This window comes from Pithys albifrons, chromosome 19 (genome assembly GCF_047495875.1).
Source record: "Pithys albifrons albifrons isolate INPA30051 chromosome 19, PitAlb_v1, whole genome shotgun sequence".
NCBI lineage: Eukaryota > Metazoa > Chordata > Aves > Passeriformes > Thamnophilidae > Pithys > Pithys albifrons.
In genome coordinates, this window is record NC_092476.1 from 1,331,452 (window position 1) to 1,350,563 (window position 19,112).

At 45.1% G+C, this 19,112-nt stretch overlaps 1 protein-coding gene across 2 annotated transcripts in view; it reads right to left on the minus strand.

Annotated features, from left to right (window-relative positions):
• The window catches only part of PRKCA (protein kinase C alpha), a 134,368-nt gene that overhangs the window by 69,738 nt on the left and 45,518 nt on the right, over positions 1-19,112 (minus strand). For both annotated transcript variants that reach the window (XM_071573689.1, XM_071573690.1), the window contains exon 3: positions 8,565-8,647. In XM_071573689.1, coding sequence (XP_071429790.1) covers positions 8,565-8,647 — 83 coding nt within the window. The remainder of the gene's footprint in view (positions 1-8,564; positions 8,648-19,112) is intronic.

Below are 19,112 nucleotides of genomic sequence, written 5' to 3' on the forward strand. Positions count from 1 at the left end.
GTCCAAATTAAGATTTCAGCTAATTCTGGCCTCAGAACTGCCACCTCAACAAAGAGACAGAGCTAAAAACAACCAGCATCCTGCAAGGTTCTCTCAGTGGTCTCTGCCTGGCGATGTCTCTTCCAGCTAATGAGTTCAGTGGGCCATAATCACTTTTTAAAATTAAAAACCACACGATTGTGGGGGTGGAACCTGATGGAAGAGTCTGTGGTACATTTTACACACGGTATCTCATGTGACAAAATAGATTATTGGTAATTCTCAAGCATTTCCCCCCCCTCCCCAAGCTCCAATATCACCTCATCACATTTGCATACAGATTAAAGATCTACACAAGAGACTTTTGCCAAGGGTAAATAGAAGCTGAAAAGGAAATAATTAAATTCAGCTTGAACTGCACAACTCAATATAGTCTTAACAATAAAATAAAGGAAAATAAAGGCTGTTGGAACAATGCCAACTGCAATTTGGGGAATTAGAAAGAGTTTTGGTGGTGGAATCAGCCCCCAGCAGCCACTGCAGTTGGTGGAGTCTCTGCCACTCAAACTGGAACCCTGTGGACAAGATTTCTTTTCACTGCTGGGAATAACTTTGCTGAGAGTTCTCCTTTTATAGTCTCACTGCCTAATTGTTCTGCAGTGCTAACTTATGAAAATCACAGATATTTTTAGGTTCATCATTTCTATACATTTCCTAACTGGCAGCAGAACTCTGCTCAGTGATTAACTCTCAGCAGGATCACCTCTGTTTTGGTGCACATTGCAGAGCAAATGTTTAGAAAAGGAAAACATAAAGTCCAACTTTCCTGTTATTCTGCATTTGCACTGCTCTGGGTTGGGAAAACAAACAAAAAAAAATATCTATTATAAATTAAAAGCTCTCAAAAGCTGTGAACTTTCAAAGCTCAGACAGGAACATGAGTGGAGTTTGCACCTCTCTCAGGAACAAACCCCATAAACTGAGAGGCTGAAGGGCTGCAGGGAAGGTCTGGGCAGCTCAGCCAGGATTTCCAGGATTTTCCAGCATTCCCACAGCTCCTTCTCATCCTGCAGGGAAAACCTCCCCCTGCATTTCTGCTGATGGACAGAGGCAGTTTGGAGATGGCCTTCCAGAGCACAGGGAAAGGGTGGCAATTCCAAGTTATAAAAGTTCATGAACCTGCTCTTTGTAATTTAATTGTTTGTACTGAGGACCATTCACTGCAGCTAAAAGTCATTTCAGCTGCAATAAAAGGGAGCCTGTGCTGTAATTTAGGGATAGAAGGTACAGATGTTTTCCCAGGAGATGATAAATGCAAACATTCCAATACAGGAGGTGCTTTCAAGTACCCTGGGAAGCTGCTCCCAGCTCCTTAGAGGGAGGATTTGGGTGAGCAGTGCCATGGAGAGCTCTGTGCAGCCAGGGAGGGGCAATCCAACCATCCCTGGGGGGCAATCCAACCATCTCTGGGGGGCAATCCAACCATCCCTAGAGGGGCAATCCAACCATCCCTGGGGGGCAATCCAACCATCCCTGGGGGACAATCCAACCATCCCTAGAGGGGCAATCCAACCATCCCTGGGGGGCAATCCAACCATCCCTGAGGGACAATCCAACCATCCCTGGGGGGGGGGCAATCCAACCATCCCTGGAGGGCAATCCAACCATCCCTGGGGGGCAATCCAACCATCCCTGAGGGACAATCCAACCATCCCTGGAGGGCAATCCAACCATCCCTGGGGGGCAATCCAACCATCCCTGGGGGGCAATCCAACCATCCCTGGGGGCAATCCAACCATCCCTGAGGGACAATTCAACCATCCCTGAGGGGCAATCCAACCATCCCTGGGGGGGGTAATCCAACCATCCCTGGAGGGCAATCCAACCATCCCTGGAGGGCAATCCAACCATCCCTGAGGGGCAATCCATGCCATCCCAGGGAGGGGCAATCCAACCATCCCTGAGGGGCAATCCAACCATCCCTAGAGGGACAATCCAACCATCCCTAGAGGGACAATCCAACCATCCCTGGGGGCAATCCAACCATCCCTAGAGGGGCAATCCAACCATCTCTAGAGGGGCAATCCAACCATCTCTAGAGGGACAATCCAACCATCTCTGAGGGACAATCCAACCATCCCTAGAGGGGCAATCCAACCATCTCTAGAGGGACAATCCAACCATCTCTGAGGGACAATCCAACCATCCCTAGAGGGACAATCCAACCATCCCTAGAGGGACAATCCAACCATCCCTGGGGGCAATCCAACCATCCCTAGAGGGGCAATCCAACCATCTCTAGAGGGGCAATCCAACCATCTCTAGAGGGACAATCCAACCATCTCTGAGGGACAATCCAACCATCCCTAGAGGGGCAATCCAACCATCTCTAGAGGGACAATCCAACCATCTCTGAGGGACAGTCCAACCATCCCTGGAGGGCAATCCAGCCATCTGTGAGGGACAATCCAACCATCCCTGGAGGGCAATCCAGCTATCTGTGAGGGACAATCCAACCATCTCTGAGGGACAATCCAACCATCCCTGGAGGGCAATCCAGCTATCTGTGAGGGACAATCCAACCATCTCTGAGGGACAATCCAACCATCCCTGGAGGGCAATCCAGCCATCTGTGAGGGACAATCCAACCATCCCTGGAGGGCAATCCAGCCATCTGTGAGGGACAATCCAACCATCCCTGGAGGGCAATCCAAGCCAGTCGAAGCCACCCCTGGAGGGGCTATCCAAGCCACCCCTGGAGGGCAACCCAACCATCCCTGGAGGGGCTGGTTCCTCACTAACCACTCTGTGCCCTGAGCTGTGCCAAAGCCCCAGAGCAGGTGAGGAGCCCATTCCTGCCCACAGGCAGTGCCTGGCAACTGGTGAGGAACAGAAGGTGCACAGGGTGCCATATGGTGACCACAAGCCTTTATTTCTGCAGAAACTACAGACATTCAGAAACTCAGGGCAACCACAAGAAACAAAATATTTCTTTTTGTAAGAAAAATACCTTCACTGTCCTGCAACATTTGTTTTGAAGTACCTACAGCACCGACTGGGATCTTGGGGATTTTTGGTGGCCCAGGACAAGCTTTTGGGGAAAAGGGAGTAACAATAGTAAGGACTGTCATATTTTGACAGGAGTATGTTTGCATTATAAATGTTTTATAACAGGACTATTACCTACTGTGCCTCCATCTAATAAAGTCTACTGTAAGCAAAATCAAAGTGATTAATAATTTTCATAATTAGAAAACACAGACACACACACCGAGCTGGTATCTCAGTTTGTAAATAGAGGAGGTTTTATATTTTCTTTGTGTAGGGGATACAATGAAAACTCAATAAATTTATTGCATCAGAGCTGTTCAAGAATCACTTCCAAAAATTCAGGGAAGCTTCTTTTTTTTAAGAGAACATTTCTGTTAATCTGGCAAGCAGTGAACTGTATCTTGCCAGATCTGCTCTGTGATGAAGTGAGAAGGTTTTTGTTTTCACTAAAAAGACTCCTGGGACGAGACTGCCCATTATTCAAAACTCAGGTTAGCAATAAAAACCCCCTAAACCTGACTGGCATGTGGTAGGAATTGATGACCCTAAAGGTCCTTTCCAACTGAACTGATTCTCTGATTCGATATTATTTTATATCAAATGCTGTTTGTTGCTCTGGTCTCTCATCATGTCCCACATTACAACAGTTGCTTTTCAGTGTAGAAACAACCAAAGGGCTAAAAGGGTTAAAAGCAAATCAGACACTCCCTGTTGCTGCATTTCATCATCCTTGAGAAGACACTGCAAAGCTTTCTGATTAAAATCCCTTTTTAACCAGTTCTACAGTAAGTCTTAATGCTGTGCTTCCTTTTCATGACTTTGCTTTGGGTTTTGCTTTATTTTTTTTAATTCCTTAGGCCAGTAAAGCAACTCTTTTTTCACCCTGAAGCCAATGTCCTACATGTAACCACAATCTGGAAGCAGGATTAAAGGCCAGGGGGGGAAATTAAAAGAAAAAAAAAAAAAAGAGAAAGGTTTCAGCATTACCTGCAACTGAATAGAAAAAAAATCTGGTCAAGACAACTAAACCCTCCAGGTCAGCCCAATCCTATTCATTTATTCCTGCTTAGAGCAGAGCCTGCAAATCATCTGTGTCCAGCCAGAGCTGTGAGTGAGAGGTAACACTGCAGGAAAGGTGGGGATCAGCACTGCTCCAACCCAAGCCCACTGATGTCATAATGCAGGGCAGCATTTACAGATTCATAGAATTTCCCACTGGTCCTCCAAGCAGATGAAATTTGGAGGGTCAATCTTTCTCCTCCCAGCTCTAAAATCATGGAAACCATAAAGTGAAAAGCAAAGTGGAGCCTCCCAGGGCTCATGTCACACCTGCCCATGGTCCTCAGAGGGCACAGAGAGCACCTCCAGCTCTGTGCAGAGAAGCAAAGCACAACACAAAATCTTAATTTCTTTCCTTGGTAACTCATTGCAGCAGTTGCCCAGCACACCCCTCAAAATCTTCCCTGGGATGGAGTTAATTCCCCCTTGCCAGGACCTGCTTAGAGCTGCAGGGACAAGGACAACATTCTAAGTCATGCTTTAAAGACCTTAAACATTATAGTTCTTTTCCAAATTCCAGATGAAGAGCTGCAGAATTCTGCAGAAAACATCTCTCTGAAAAATGGAATCCTATTTTTTTACATATCCCTGCAGGAAATTCCTCACCTTTGTATGGGAGGGGTCCTGCTGGCCTGGCCAGGGGGAGTTTATGATCCACTACAAGACCTGCTCCAGTTTCTCCTGCACCAGAATCTTCATGATCAGAGAATCACAGAATCCCAGACTATTCTGAGCTGGAAGGACCCACAAGGATCATCGAGTCCAACTCTTAAGTCAATGGCCCACACAGGGGATTGAGTTTTTCCTTCCCCTCTGAAGTGTGATCTTTTTTCAAATTTAATAAATTGCAGCTTAATGCATGAAAAAAAAAAATCTGAGATATTGTCCTCTAGAGCTGCATTATCCCACTCTGCAACCCCCTGAGGGAAACACCCAACCCTCAGCATCCCACACAACCTCCCCGTGGGTCACACTCAGGCTGAGCTTCCAAATGTGCTTAAGATAATAAAGCTCCCAAATAATTGCAGTATCAAGAGGCTTAGAGACCTGCAAATCTTTTGCATATCTGTCCCCTCTGCCATCCAGGAGGTCAGTTATCCTGCAAATGGGATGAGAGGGCTCTGCTGCTTCATTCTGCGTCACAAACATCTGCATCTCCCACTCCTGCTCTCCTCCCTCCTTAAACAACCAGGCACTCACTGAGTACAGGCACAGCTCGTGTCCTCTCACTGGGCACTCACTCACTCTCATTGAGAGCATTTTCTCTTTTTAATTTCTATTTATTTTATTTAATTTCTATCTGACAAACCTCCTCTGGATTCTCTATTATTCTAACCTGAAAGGCCAATAGTGCCCATGCAGAGGCCACAATCTCTGAGCTCCTGAGCACTCAAAGTCTGACAAACTCCTACTGAACAACACAATACAGTCAAACACTACCTGAAATTACTGCTGGGCTTTTGTTCCGTGTTTTATTTATATGCAGCACGGAATTGGGAACATTTTAATGTATCTCAAGCAGTTCAAAGACACCTTCCAGTCACTGCATTCCATCAACAAAGGGAACAAATGTTTAACTCTCAATTTTAAAATATGTTTTTTCAAAGAAACTCGACTAGTTGTTCCTTAACATTTTGGATGTCTCAAAGCTTCTTGCAGCATCACTCAGTCTGGGAGGCTGCTTTTATTTTTTTCACTGATTTACTCAAGTTTTAAAGTATTTTGTCCATGACTTAAAATAATTTTATGAATGCCAAGTATCTTCCAAAAACCAGCACGTGAAGAGGTGCTGATGCTTCCTGGGACTGTGGAGGGCACCAGCAGCAGGAGCTGGGAAATTGTGCTCAAAAGCATCACCAGAAAGAGATGAATAATTTCTCTCCAAACTCCAGAGACCATTAGAGAGCAGGAAAATCACTTCCTGAGCTGCTGCTTTGCTGAGACCCCAGAGCTCACCCCCTGCCAAGCTCTGAGGAAACACAAGAGTGTTGGATTGAGTGAACTCCTATTTCCCTGGACCAGGATATTGTTCCCCAGACACCACCAGCTCAGTGCTAGTCAAGGATGACCATTTTATTCACAGGTATCATTTTCCTTCTGGCACAAACACAGACCTTTAACTTCCCATTTCAGAGGGGCTGAGGAAAGCAAAAAGAGGCTCATTTTAAGCTTTCCTCTTTTTACACTCCCCCTTTATTAAGGCATGCAATTTTCAGGTAATAAAGATCATTTCTCCCCTCTTTTCCAACAACAGAACACTGCAGCAAATAAGAATGTTACACAAGGGGACAATATTTGTGGAAGGTGTCCCTGCCCATGGCAGGGGGTGGAATGAAATGGGCTTTAAAGTCCCTCCCAACCCAACCCATTCCACGATTCTAATATTATGATTAAACAAAACTAATTTAACTGACAATTATTCTAATGATGTACTTGTAGGGATTGCCTCATTTATATCAAAAGGACAGAGCACAATAATATAACAATATCCTAATACACAAGAAATATTATTATATAATTATTCCTCTGGAAAATTAATTTTATTAATGAAAATATTACTCTTACAGTCAATGGAAATGTATCATGCAAAGCCACTGGAGAATTTGAGTACACAGATTAATTGTGCACCTGCACGAAGCAATTTAGAAAAGGATGTTTTAATATTTAAAAATCTGCTAAATATTATGATAAGCTTTATAGCACACTACATTTCAGAACAAAGCTGGTGGTAATTGGGATAGGAACAAGTTACTGAATTTTAAACAGGTTGACATTACAGTCAAACATTTCAGTAAATTAAAGTATAACATTCTACAATCCTCTTTGTGTAACAGGACCCACTAATGTAGCACAATTTTAATAAAACATATTTACTTGCTGATTGCTTTTAATCTTCAAAGTGTTTTTGAGCTATTGCTTCTGTGCAAATATTGAAAATGATCATTTGCTAACCCAAATACTGAAATGAAGCATTAGGCTGATTTATTTAATCACCAAGGCCAAAAAACCCAGGCACGAAATGCAGTCAGCAAAGTTAAAAACCATGAACAAGCTGTCACAGAACAGATTCCATGACCAGGAAGAGACTCCCCATGGAATTAAAGGGTCTCACACACAAACGTGTGTTCTCATTTCGGAACTTTGGGTGAGACCCCCAAGGAACCCATTTGAAAATAACAACCAAGGGAACTTTCAAGAGCCAAACCACTCGTCACAGACCCAGCAGACCTACCCAGGAGTGTCACCACCAAAACTGCCAATCAACAGCATCTTTAATGACCAACTGCTCTCCCAGCTGAGCACTCAGTTCAAACCAGATTTATTTTACTCTGCTTGTGCTTTAGGACCGACCAAAGCGAATCAGGACTTGGTTTCTTGTTCCTGCCTTGATGATTATTTTAATAGTAGTGTCTGTACCAGGAAAACAGGAGCTACAGAACAGGGTAACTCCACCCTTAACTTGAGCATTTTTCTTAAACACTTAAGTTTAGATGAAGTGAAATGTTTAAAAAAATAAAACGTTTTAAAAGTTCTTCTCTGTTCTCTGTATTTAAATTCAAAACTAAGAAAACTTTTAAATATCTGAAATTTTCCAAAGCCTCTTGTGGCTTCTGCCCATACACTGTTTGCTGCCCTCATGGCTGGAATATTGAAACACTTCAGGAGAAGCTCATTAAAACCTGGCAAGAAAAGTCTTGTGGTGCATCTCATCAGAGGAGATAATAGCCTGCAATCTAGAGCATGAATGTGGGATAAGAACCAAACCACTGAGCACTTCAGACAAAGCACACTTGGAATGCATTGTTCCATAAGCAGATGTTCAATTACTTCACTGTAAAGTCCCAAAGAAATGTTATTTTTCTGTGCACAACCCAGATTAGTCTGTTATTCCAGCGGGGTGACCCCGAGGTCCTGCACATGTGTCTCCCCAGGCTGCCAGATGTGCTGAGAGGAAGAACTGGGTGTTGACCCAAAAGGCCACGTGGCCAGAGGACTGATGGAGCAGGATGGGATGGGTGGGTCCAGACTGCCCCACCAGCTCAAACACAGTCATAATAATCCTTAAAACAACTTCTCTCAGATAAGCAGCTGCCTCAGGATTAAACTATCACTTAATTGGAGCTACAGATCCTGGTGTGCAGAGAGACAAGGACCAGAGACAGCTCAGAAGATACACCCTGAGAAAAGATGGATCCAAAGAAAGCTCAGAAAACGCCACAGCCCTTCCTGGGAATTATAAACATCAGATCCATCCAAGGGAAAACAAACAAAAATCAAATGCTGACTTCATGCTTGGCTGAACCCCTCAGGGGTGTCACCTTCAGAGGGGTTTGTTCTTAGTCACACATTCCTTCTTACTTTTCTTATCAAATCCAGATCTCTTATTGATTTATCTTACTGATGGTGTTTGTAACTCACTCCCAGGGGTGTCAGGACACAGAACTGCAAACCAGCATTAAAGGGCAGGTACTCACATCAGTGTCGGGCCCCTTGTCAGCCCCAGGGCAGGAGAAGGTGACGAACTCATGGCACCTCTTATGGACCACGAAACAGCAAACTGGGCAGAGAAGGGAAAGCAACAGTTAGAATGGCACAGGTTTGGTGGTGGGGGTTTTATTTCATCTTTTGTAACAAATATAATTACAGAGGAAACAAAACTTCCAGGCAAGTGTTTCACCTGGAAGCAATGAAAGAAAGCAGAGCCTTGAGCTAAATAAGAGACATCAAGTAAACACTGTAATTAAAGAGCAGATAAGCATGCACATCTTAAAAACAAAAGACTCTATAAAATGATACATTTTAATGTTTAAAACAGCCCCCAGTGTCCAAATATCAGGTGGGATGATGATTCTATGAAGCCACATGTCCTGATTCCCAATCCCTCCCTGTCTCAGGGACCGTCAATGTGCATTCAGCAGGAGCAGGGGGCAGAAGGGAGGAGCATCCAGCTGGAATGAAACTGAAACCCATCCTTGGGGTGGGATTTGGTCACCTGGATTCCTTGGTGAAGGTCTCTACAAAGCCCCAATGTCCCCACTAGTTAATGACTTCTGTGAGGAACCAGAGCTCAGAGTGAAGGCTGTTGGAGAGAACAAAGTGTTCTCATCTCACAGAATGGCAGGAGATAATGGGAAAAGAAAATTAGCTCCTGATTGCCATTTAAAATTTATGAATGATCTCAAAGAACTTTTCCTTCCTGAAATAAGAAAAGCTTATTTTAATTCAATTATGTCATGGGACTGAGGCTACAGGTTGTCCCACTGCATAGGTCATACAGGTACCTCCAAACCACATGAAAAGAACCATTTGCTTGAGTGTGCTGACTTTAAGAAGTCAGCATTTCAACTTTTCCCCCTCACTAAGGGCTCTTTCTCAACGTTAAGCTTAGTTCAGGTATTCCAACAAAACAGAACAATCGAGATTTGAGATGGAGAAAATCCTGCACTAAACACGGTGACATCGAGCAGTGAGTCAGGAGATTAGAATGAAGTGACTCAAAGGTAATTCACAATTCCTGTACAGACAATGCAGTCCCTGCACACATTAAATTCTGCATTTCCATCACATAAAAATACACCATTTCAAAGGACACTTGTAAAGAATAAAAGAGATTTGAATTAAGTGCCAACTGCAAATGCTGCATTTCCTCAGCATTAGGGCAACCACATTAAATGCTGCCAGTTGTTCTGAAGAGCTCATTTCAGAGGCACCTTTAGCAGTTCCCTTCCCCACTCAGGAGTTCTGGGAGTTGATGTCACCTGCAGGAGAGCTGAGGGGGCTGTCCCAGGTGTCCCAGCCTGTCATTGGCAATGCCACCTGCCTGTGCTGCCAGGCTGGCCCCGTTCTCATCCCTGAGCCTCCTGCCCAGCTTTGAAGGACTCCAGTCACCTTCTCTCTCTCTCTCCAGCTCTTTCCCATCAGGATCCCAGACAGGAATTGCTTCCAGCTCTTTTATTTCTGACATGTCATATGTTTGCTCTTTGGGCAAATGGAATCCAGTGGGATTTGCTCCACGGATTCCAGAGAAGCTCTGCTGACCTGACACGAGCCAGAGTCCTGGCTCGGGCTCTGCTGCCCACCTGGTTGTCTGGTTTGTTCATCAATCCCAATGAATCCCACAATTATCATTTTCCTGATTTGTTGCTACCAACTGAAAGATCACTAAGTGGCAATTACTTGCAGCTAAAACATGTTTCACTTCCAAATGATATTTTTGGTTCCAAACCTTGCACTCTCAAAGACAACAGAGTGATTTGTGTTTGCAGGAATAAATCACAGGCAGGGGGGGAAAATCTTGGTACATCCTCCAGAAAACAAAGAAGTTAACTAATTACTTTTGGGATCTCCAGAAAACAAAGAAGTTAACTAATTACTTTTGGGATCATACAGTTGCAAAATATAATCAGAGAATCACAGACTGTTCTGAGCTGGAAGGGACCCACAAGGATCATCGAGTCCAACTCTTCAGTCAATGGCCCACAGAGGGGATTGAACCCATGACCTTGGCATTGTTACAACCAAGTTTGAACCAACTGAGCCAATCTCAGGGTCTAATCTGATGATCTATGCAAAAGATCTGAGAAATTCCATGGGAATATCCAGAAAATCGGTGGAATGGAGCTGATTTACCATTGCTGATCATCAGTGCAAAAGATCTGAAAAATTCTATGGGAACACCCAGAAAATTTGCAGAATGGAGCTGCTTTACCAGTGCCTGCTGTTCAAACAAGGACCTTAGAGAGGCTTCTCCAACTCAGCAAGTGTTTGGTATGGAAAGTGCATATTTGAGCTTCTCTTTTGGGCATTTTTCTGAATCCCCCCAGTCAGCCCTTATCTCTGAGCTGGCAGCCTCTCCCTGAGTGGGAGGAACTCGTTCACCCAGAGACAATGTCCACCTTGTTTTTAATACCAAGGGAGCACTGAGATAAATCCATGGAAAAACAGCAGCACTGTTTTCCACAGGCTCCTTCCAGGGCTCTGAACTTCAGCTCTTCACTTCCTTGGAAATGATGCCCTCCCCACTGCAAGGGAACTACAGTTCAGCTGCCAAAATAAGGAAACCACACAGATTTGTCCTTTTGGACTCTGGTTACACCTCAAACAGGCACTTACCAAGGCTTTGACCATCAGTGTTCACTACTGAGCTCTAACACTGAACTTCTGCTCAGCCTGATAACACACTGAGAGATGTGGGCACCTCAACACGGACAGTGGCAACTCCTTTTCCTTTATTTCCCACTTGTAATGGCTTATTTATCTCCAAATTTATCTCCTTAGCAAACAACCCAAATGCATCAGATCTCTCTCATCTTCCCAGAATACTCAAATGAGAACCAAATGGTTTGACATAAATATAAGCACTGGAAGTGGCAGCTCTTGTGGAATCATAAATCTAAAGGGAAAAAGAACAAGGGTGAAGTGAAATCCCTTGTTAGCAGCTGTCACTTCCACACATAAAATTTAACATGCAAATGTTTGTGTTGAAATCCAGCCTTCAGAGTGTGTTTTTAGCAGTGGTTTACCAGCCTTTCTTTATGTCACAAAGCAACACAGATCTGGTGAATCCATGTAAAGATTCACTTAGTTCACATAAGTGCAAACAAAATGTCATCTGCTTAAAATAACCTGTCATTTTTTATAGCAATAGAGATGAAAAATAACCTCTCGCTTGTTACTTGTTTTGAAAAGATGTTAAGAGCTTCACATCACTTCCTGCAGCTGTTAAGAAGTCACATTATGTTCAGCACCTTCATGTAATGAAAGTTCTATTGCACTGCTCTGCAGAGAGTGCCAGGAAATGTGTTAATTTACATTTTAACATGATAGGAGTGAAGAGCCCTGGCATGGGCTGTGCAGGGAGCAGAGGGGCATCTCCAGGCTGAGAGCTACAATTAAAACCAAAATTATTGAGGTGTTGGCATGCTCTGACAGCATGAGCTTGAGCTGTGGGGTAGATATATATAACATGGATGTGAGTTCAGTCCCTTCCTTTGGGTTTGCTGGGCACAAATCCTGTCCCTGCAGCCCGGGGAGGGCACAGGGAGGGACAGAGAGAACAAACCAGGCCTGGTGTTGCTGAACCAGACTGACTGCTGGCTCTGGGCTGGCACGTGGCACGGGCCAGGCTGCTCCCTGCAGGGGCACAGGATGCCCAGTGGGCAGCAGGGAAACAGGGGAGAAGGTGGTAAGGAGCACCCAGTGCACTCTCAGAGCAAAGCAGCACAAGATGCACAACATGACTTGTGGGATTTATGGTACATAATGGAGGGCAATTCATTCCATTCAACACTTCTTTGTGCCCAGGCACAACAGTGAGGAAAAGATGTTGTTATTAATAATATATATATATTGTCATCACTTGGAGTTACAAGAATGCTGCAACTTTCCAGCTGTTCTCTGAATTATGGGAAGTGAAAAGGTTCTCATGATACACTGTCAGGGGAGAGGTGTCTGCCCCCAAAATGCTGTTCTAGTAGCTCTCACATATGACACAGATGAGACAGAAATATTACAATAATAACTAACAGAAATAGCCACACTCTCCTCTGGTAGCTGATCTATAAAGAAGAAAAGCCACTGCAGAGCTCAGCACCCACACATCACTTAACCACATGTCTGGAGAGCTCCACAACCACAAGTATTCCAAGGAAAAGCATCAGGAGAAGAGTCATATGCTTTGTTATTGGGAATTATTAGAAATGGAAGAAAAACAACAGGTTAGCTGAACCTTTCCACTAGACATAAATATCTGTGCTAGGCCACGATACTCGTTTGTTCACTTCAAACAAATGAAGCTGCAAACCCAAAGTGGGAAATGAATCCGTTTCTCAAAGTGAACAGTCAGTCACCAACTACAGAGAAATAACAGAGGTTTTTCCAAGTCATCTTTGACTCACTTTGGTAATCACAGAATTGTTAAGGTTGGAAAAGATCACCCAGCCCATCAAACCCAACCTTTGAACAAACCCCACCATGGCCACTAAACCCTATCGTGATATGCCAATGGTCGAGACTATTCTCCCAACTCAAATATTGACTTTATAAAATATGAACTGTAAAAGTGGTGTGGACTGGATGATCTCAGAGATCTTTTCCACCCCAGGTGCCTGTGTGCTCTTCAAAGCTGTGGCTCCACTGTTGTGCCATTATAAGCTGCCCAACCACAACAGGGACACGTTTTCTTGCCACGTAATTTGTTTCTTGGTTTCAACTATTGATTCCTCCCCAGGAAGCAGCCAAGGAAGCCTCATTGGCAGCAACAGGGAAATAACTGTGTGTACACTCAATATTTGTTGTTGGGCTTCTGCTTTTGGGTTTTAAACAAGAATTGATTCGCTCAGACTACGGAGCCACCACAGAAGTAAAAGAAGCACAGACTCCTCTCTGTGTTACTCTCAGAGGGTACTGGAGGACTTCAAGGGCCTCTACAGGAGCTGCAGCAGAGAGTGATTGTTGTGTTGCTGTTTCACATGCTTTGCATTCTGAGAGAGGCCCCAGAATGGCCCAAGGGGCCCCTATCTCTGCTGACTGGGGTTCCTGCACCACACCAGGCAACGAGTGGCTGTGTCACATGGCACGTGCTGAGATTAAATATAGCAATGACAATAAACAGAAAGAGGGTACTGCTTCAGGACAGACCAATCCATGCTATGCCAACTCCATTTGTTATTTAAATAAACAGTACTGCTTCAATACATTTCTTAGGAATGGATTAAACTCAGGAAGAGGGAATATTTCCAGAACACGAAGGGTAGCAATTAAGATACAGGATGTGGCTATACCTGTCTTACCTTTTCTGACCATATTATAACTTGTAAAAATAAAATGAAAATCTCTTTTGTATTAAATATAAATCAGGCTGTAGATTATAGCCCAAACACAAGTCAGAAGCAGTGACTGTTACTGGAATATTGAATCCAGAGGGAAATTTTAAATTCTTAAAAACCACATTACCGTAACTTTTTCAACATATATAATTTATAACACATCAGCTTGTTTTTCTGCCAGCACTTCACCCCATGCAGCAGAAAGTGCTGCCTCAGGAGAGTGGCCAGGCCAACACTCACAACTGCTCCAAGCAGCCCTTCCCCTTGGCATTGCCAACCCTTTCCTGACTGAACCAGCCTCGAGCCCAGCGAGGCAGAGGCTGTTCCAGGCTGGCAGAGTGAGCAACACAACCCTCTTCTCTCCCATCCCCTTAAACTGCTCCTAAGCTTCTTAAGGCTCTTTGGAACATCCTGAGGTCTCCCAGCACTAATCTGTGTGCTCACCTCATGCATTGCCTTTATTGTCACTGCAGATTCTGCAAAACTCAGACTCCCTCCTCAAGGCAGCATCAAAACCCTGCCCTGAAATCAGGGTATAGAGGCCACAAGAAATCAATACTGAGAAATTAGGGCTGATTTCTACTTCCAAACTCCAAGTCTCCCCACCAGTAATGGTCCTGCATAATCTCAAATTCATACACCTGACCTTGCTGCAGATTTTCCTTTTCTATTTGGTCGAGTTCAATCAGACTAAAAAACTCAGGTGGAGGGTAGAAATGAGACCTTTGCTGTTTCTTTTTTTACAGATCTAAGAGAAAGTAATGGTGAAGAGAAAGTAATGGTGAAGAGAAAGTAATGGTGAAGAGAAAGTAATGGTGAAGAGAAAGTAGTGGTGAAGAGAAAGTAATGGTTAACTGCAAGGCTGCCTTATTTGTGTGAAAGGATTATCCAGATCGCCTGGACAGTCTTAACTACTCAGGTCATTAACTCCTTTGCACTGAGCACAAACAGATGGGGGGTCACTAAGCTGCTTGGCAAGATCTGCAGCAGAGCAAACACAGATCCCTGAGCCTGGCAGGGAGGGAAGACACTTCCACTTACCCAAACAAGTGTGGCAGACCTGGGGGATGAAATGATAAATATGTACCTGCAGATATATGGAGCACAGTTTGAAAGGAGGTTGGATTCAGGAAAATAGCCCACATTATATATTCAGATCTGTCTGGATACTTATGCAGATATGGATTATACCAGATTTGTCATATCTGCCTTCCATTACAGAAAAAAGAAGGTGTATGAAACAGTTTATTCCACTGAAACTGCAGCACAGGGTATGCAAAACTGAGGAAGTTTCAAAATATGAAACTACTTAATGCAATATGAAACATTCAACTCTGTTTCAATCTACTTGTTAATGATATACTTTTTAAAAGACAGAGATCACCATTTGTCTGTAAAGTCCTTTTTACAATTTCACAAACCCATTAATCTCTCTCCTTTGAGGTGTCCCACTTATAAATGAATAATAACCCAGAAGACATCTCTCAAAAACGGTGCTGGAATAGCTATTTTGAGACCTTGTACCAGCAAAAAAGGTGACCCACCAGCACAGACTTTTTATATCCCTTGTGCAGTTTGAATTCACTTTAGTTTGCAAACCTGCTGCTGTTACATGTTGTACTCCAGCCCCAAAGCCCCTCTGGGGGCTGCTCTGCTCTGCTCTGCTGGGGCTGAGCACAGCAGCAAGAACAGCACTGCTCTCCCAATTAAAGCACAACAGGCCAGCCCAGCTTTGTGAACAGCTCTTCAGATTTTCCAACCTGTTCAGCAGTGACCCCAATTGCAGAAATGGGACATCTCAAACAAAGCAGCTGCTTTCAGTTTGATGTATCACCCAGCACAAAATAAAGGGCTGCCAAACAGAGCAGTGGGAAACAGCACAGGCTGTTCAGATTTGAAGGCTGGATGAAATGACAGGATAGGAAATGTAGCCCATCTCCAGAATGCAGCTGCTGGTTGGATTCTGGGGATAGGAATGACCCCCATCTCCAGAATGCAGCTGCTGGTTGGGTTCTGGGGATAGGAATGACCCCCATCTCCAGAATGCAGCTGCTGGTTGGATTCTGGGGATAGGAATGACCCCCATCTCCAGAATGCAGCTGCTGGTTGGATTCTGTGGTGTAACACAGGTGGAATTCTGGAGCCCAACAGGAAGCAAAGAGCCTTTGGAAAATCATGGTAACTGCTTCTACAAGGCAGAGTCTCCCACAGTCATGAAAAAATTATGAGGTCCCCAAGGAGTAAATCTCCTCTACAACTAAGATGAAGTGCCAAGCCTTTGCCAAGTCACCAGCACAGCCCACCCTGCCTCCAGCCCTGCCCCAGGAGCTGCTCTCAGCCCTGGCTCTGTGGGCAGAGCTGCTCCCAGCCCTGGCTCTGTGGGCAGAGCTGCTCCCAGCCCTGGCTCCCTGGGCATGGGCAGAGCTGCTCCCAGCCCTGGCTCCCTGGGCAGAGCTGCTCCCAGCCCTGGCTCCATGGGCAGAGCTGCTCCCAGCCCTGGCTCCATGGGCATGGGCAGAGCTGCTCCCAGCCCTGGCTCCCTGGGCATGGGCAGAGCTGCTCCCAGCCCTGGCTCTGTGGGCAGAGCTGCTCCCAGCTCTGGCTCCCTGGGCATGGGCAGAGCTGCTCCCAGCCCTGGCTCTATGGGCATGGGCAGAGCTGCTCCCAGCCCTGGCTCCCTGGGCATGGGCAGAGCTGCTCCCAGCCCTGGCTCTATGGGCATGGGCAGAGCTGCTCCCAGCCCTGGCTCCATGGGCAGAGCTGCTCCCAGCCCTGGCTCCATGGGCATGGGCAGAGCTGCTCCCAGCCCTGGCTCCCTGGGCATGGGCAGAGCTGCTCCCAGCCCTGGCTCCGTGGGCATGGGCAGAGCTGCTCCCAGCCCTGGCTCCATGGGCAGAGCTGCTCCCAGCCCTGGCTCCCTGGGCATGGGCAGAGCTGCTCCCAGCCCTGGCTCTGTGGGCAGAGCTGCTCCCAGCTCTGGCTCCCTGGGCATGGGCAGAGCTGCTCCCAGCCCTGGCTCTATGGGCATGGGCAGAGCTGCTCCCAGCCCTGGCTCCATGGGCAGAGCTGCTTCCAGCCCTGGCTCCATGGGCAGAGCTGCTTCCAGTCCTGGCTCCGTGGGCAGAGCTGCTCCCAGCCCTGGCTCCGTGGGCAGAGCTGCTCCCAGCTCTGGCTCCCTGGGCATGGGCAGAGCTGCCCCTCACTGCCAGCCAAGCTGAACACCTTATTGTTCACCCAGGAGATGCCCAATGCACTGAAGACAAACGTCTGAAAGACTTGTGTGTTCTCTTAATCTTTCATCTCACATTGAATCCCCCCCAGGGGTGGTTTCAAGCAGCCTGTGCCACCTCCAGAGCCATGGCTGGATCCACTCAGCTCTGAGCATGGAAAACTGATGGGACACAGGGAGCACACCAGGAAAGCTGGAAGGTTTGGCCATGAGGTCTTTAGAAACAACATGGACTATTTTAGAACTAATGTTACAGCTTGTTTTCCTCAGCACTTTACTGCAGAGTTTAATGATACTGAGCTACTGGTGGCTGTAAACCCAAATATTTCCTTTGAGTCTGATCTGTAAGGACACAAATACAGCAAGTGAAGTGCCAGCTCTGAGTGCCAAGAGCTGAACATTAAGTATTTTGGTATATTTGGAATTGAAGTCCAGGCTTTCAGTTGTGCTTGAGAGACCTGATAACATGCTAACAAAATTAATGAACCTTACTTGCCAGCAAACACAATCCACACAGTAATTCCATTATTGCCAAAAGAGGGTGTTTATTTTCCTTCAGGATGGGAAGAAGTGAGGCCAGGATGGCACAGAACAAGCTGTTTGAAATATGAACAGAGCCATATCCTAAGAACTGAACCACAAGCAATAACCTTCCTTTACTACCTGTTGGGACACAACCCTGACTGGAGAATTATGTTAGGAAAGATGAAAAGCTTCAAGTTGAGATGATTACCAGGAAACTTTATAAACACCTTCACAGTGACCCCCTGCAAAGGGGGGATGCAAAGGGTGTAAGGAGGGGATTGGGTCAAAAGAAAGTATCAGACAACAGCAACTCCTGTTGGTCTGTAGCAATGAGCTTCTCACTCCTGGTGAGAGCTCCACAACTCTCCATGTTTTGGATGACTCCAACCTCACCCAGAGCCACTTGCTATTCCTGCCCTGGGGCCTCCAGACATTCCACTTCAAGAAAACACAGCTCATTTTGGTTTGTTTAGTCCCTAATTATTCTCTGCCCACCTAAACCTATCAAAAGTGTGGTCTGGATAGCAAAAAGCATTTTAAAACAGAAAGGGTCAAAAGATATGGCTGAAATTTTCCAAGGATATTGGGGAAAAGGAGAAAGTTCAGATCCTTTTACACATGAGGGTCACTAACAAAACAACTGGTCATTCATTTAGACACTTTTCTAAAAGGATCCAGGCTGGGTTTTTTAATCTTACCCACCCATTCTGTTTCAGTTGTAGTATTAGATCAAGAATTGAAGAGGTTTTGCTAATTTAAGATTTTTCCAGTTCCTGTTTCTCTTCATTATTTCCATGTCACCCAACAGATGCCCAATATTTGTTGCAAGTCTTATCCAATTACATCCATCTTATTAAAGGGTCATCTGCTAGAAACTTCAATATCCCTTTCCTGCCCTCATCAGTCACTGCAAAAAATGGTTTCATCCCAAAATATCTGCAAGTTCTCAGGAAGAAAAGCAACATCTACAAAAAATTAAACTCCACATTAGACCAATTACAGTTCGAAATTCATTGCCAATGTAAGACAACACAGGAGCCAAAACACACATAGAGAGACCAATTGTAGAAGTAAGAAATTTCACTTTCAGGCAATAGATGGAAGATTTCTACAGTATGTTTGATGGGAATATTATTTAGTCATAACAAGCAGATTAATTTCTTAGGTTTGCTGGTAATCAAAATTCCATGGTTGACTGAAAGACAGAAGTTACAGTAATTCTTTCCAAACAGCCAAAGTGGTATTTATAGGAAATACCTGTGGGCTCAGATGTGGGCAGGACATGCACAGCAGAATATGAAACCATGGAAATACATCATTTAATTATGAGCCAATTATTTACATTTGTGGCAAAACATTTTAAAAAAATCCAAACCGGAGAAGTTTGAGATGGAGATTTGGGGCAAGAAAAGCAGCACAGCAACTGCCAGTGACATCTGTCA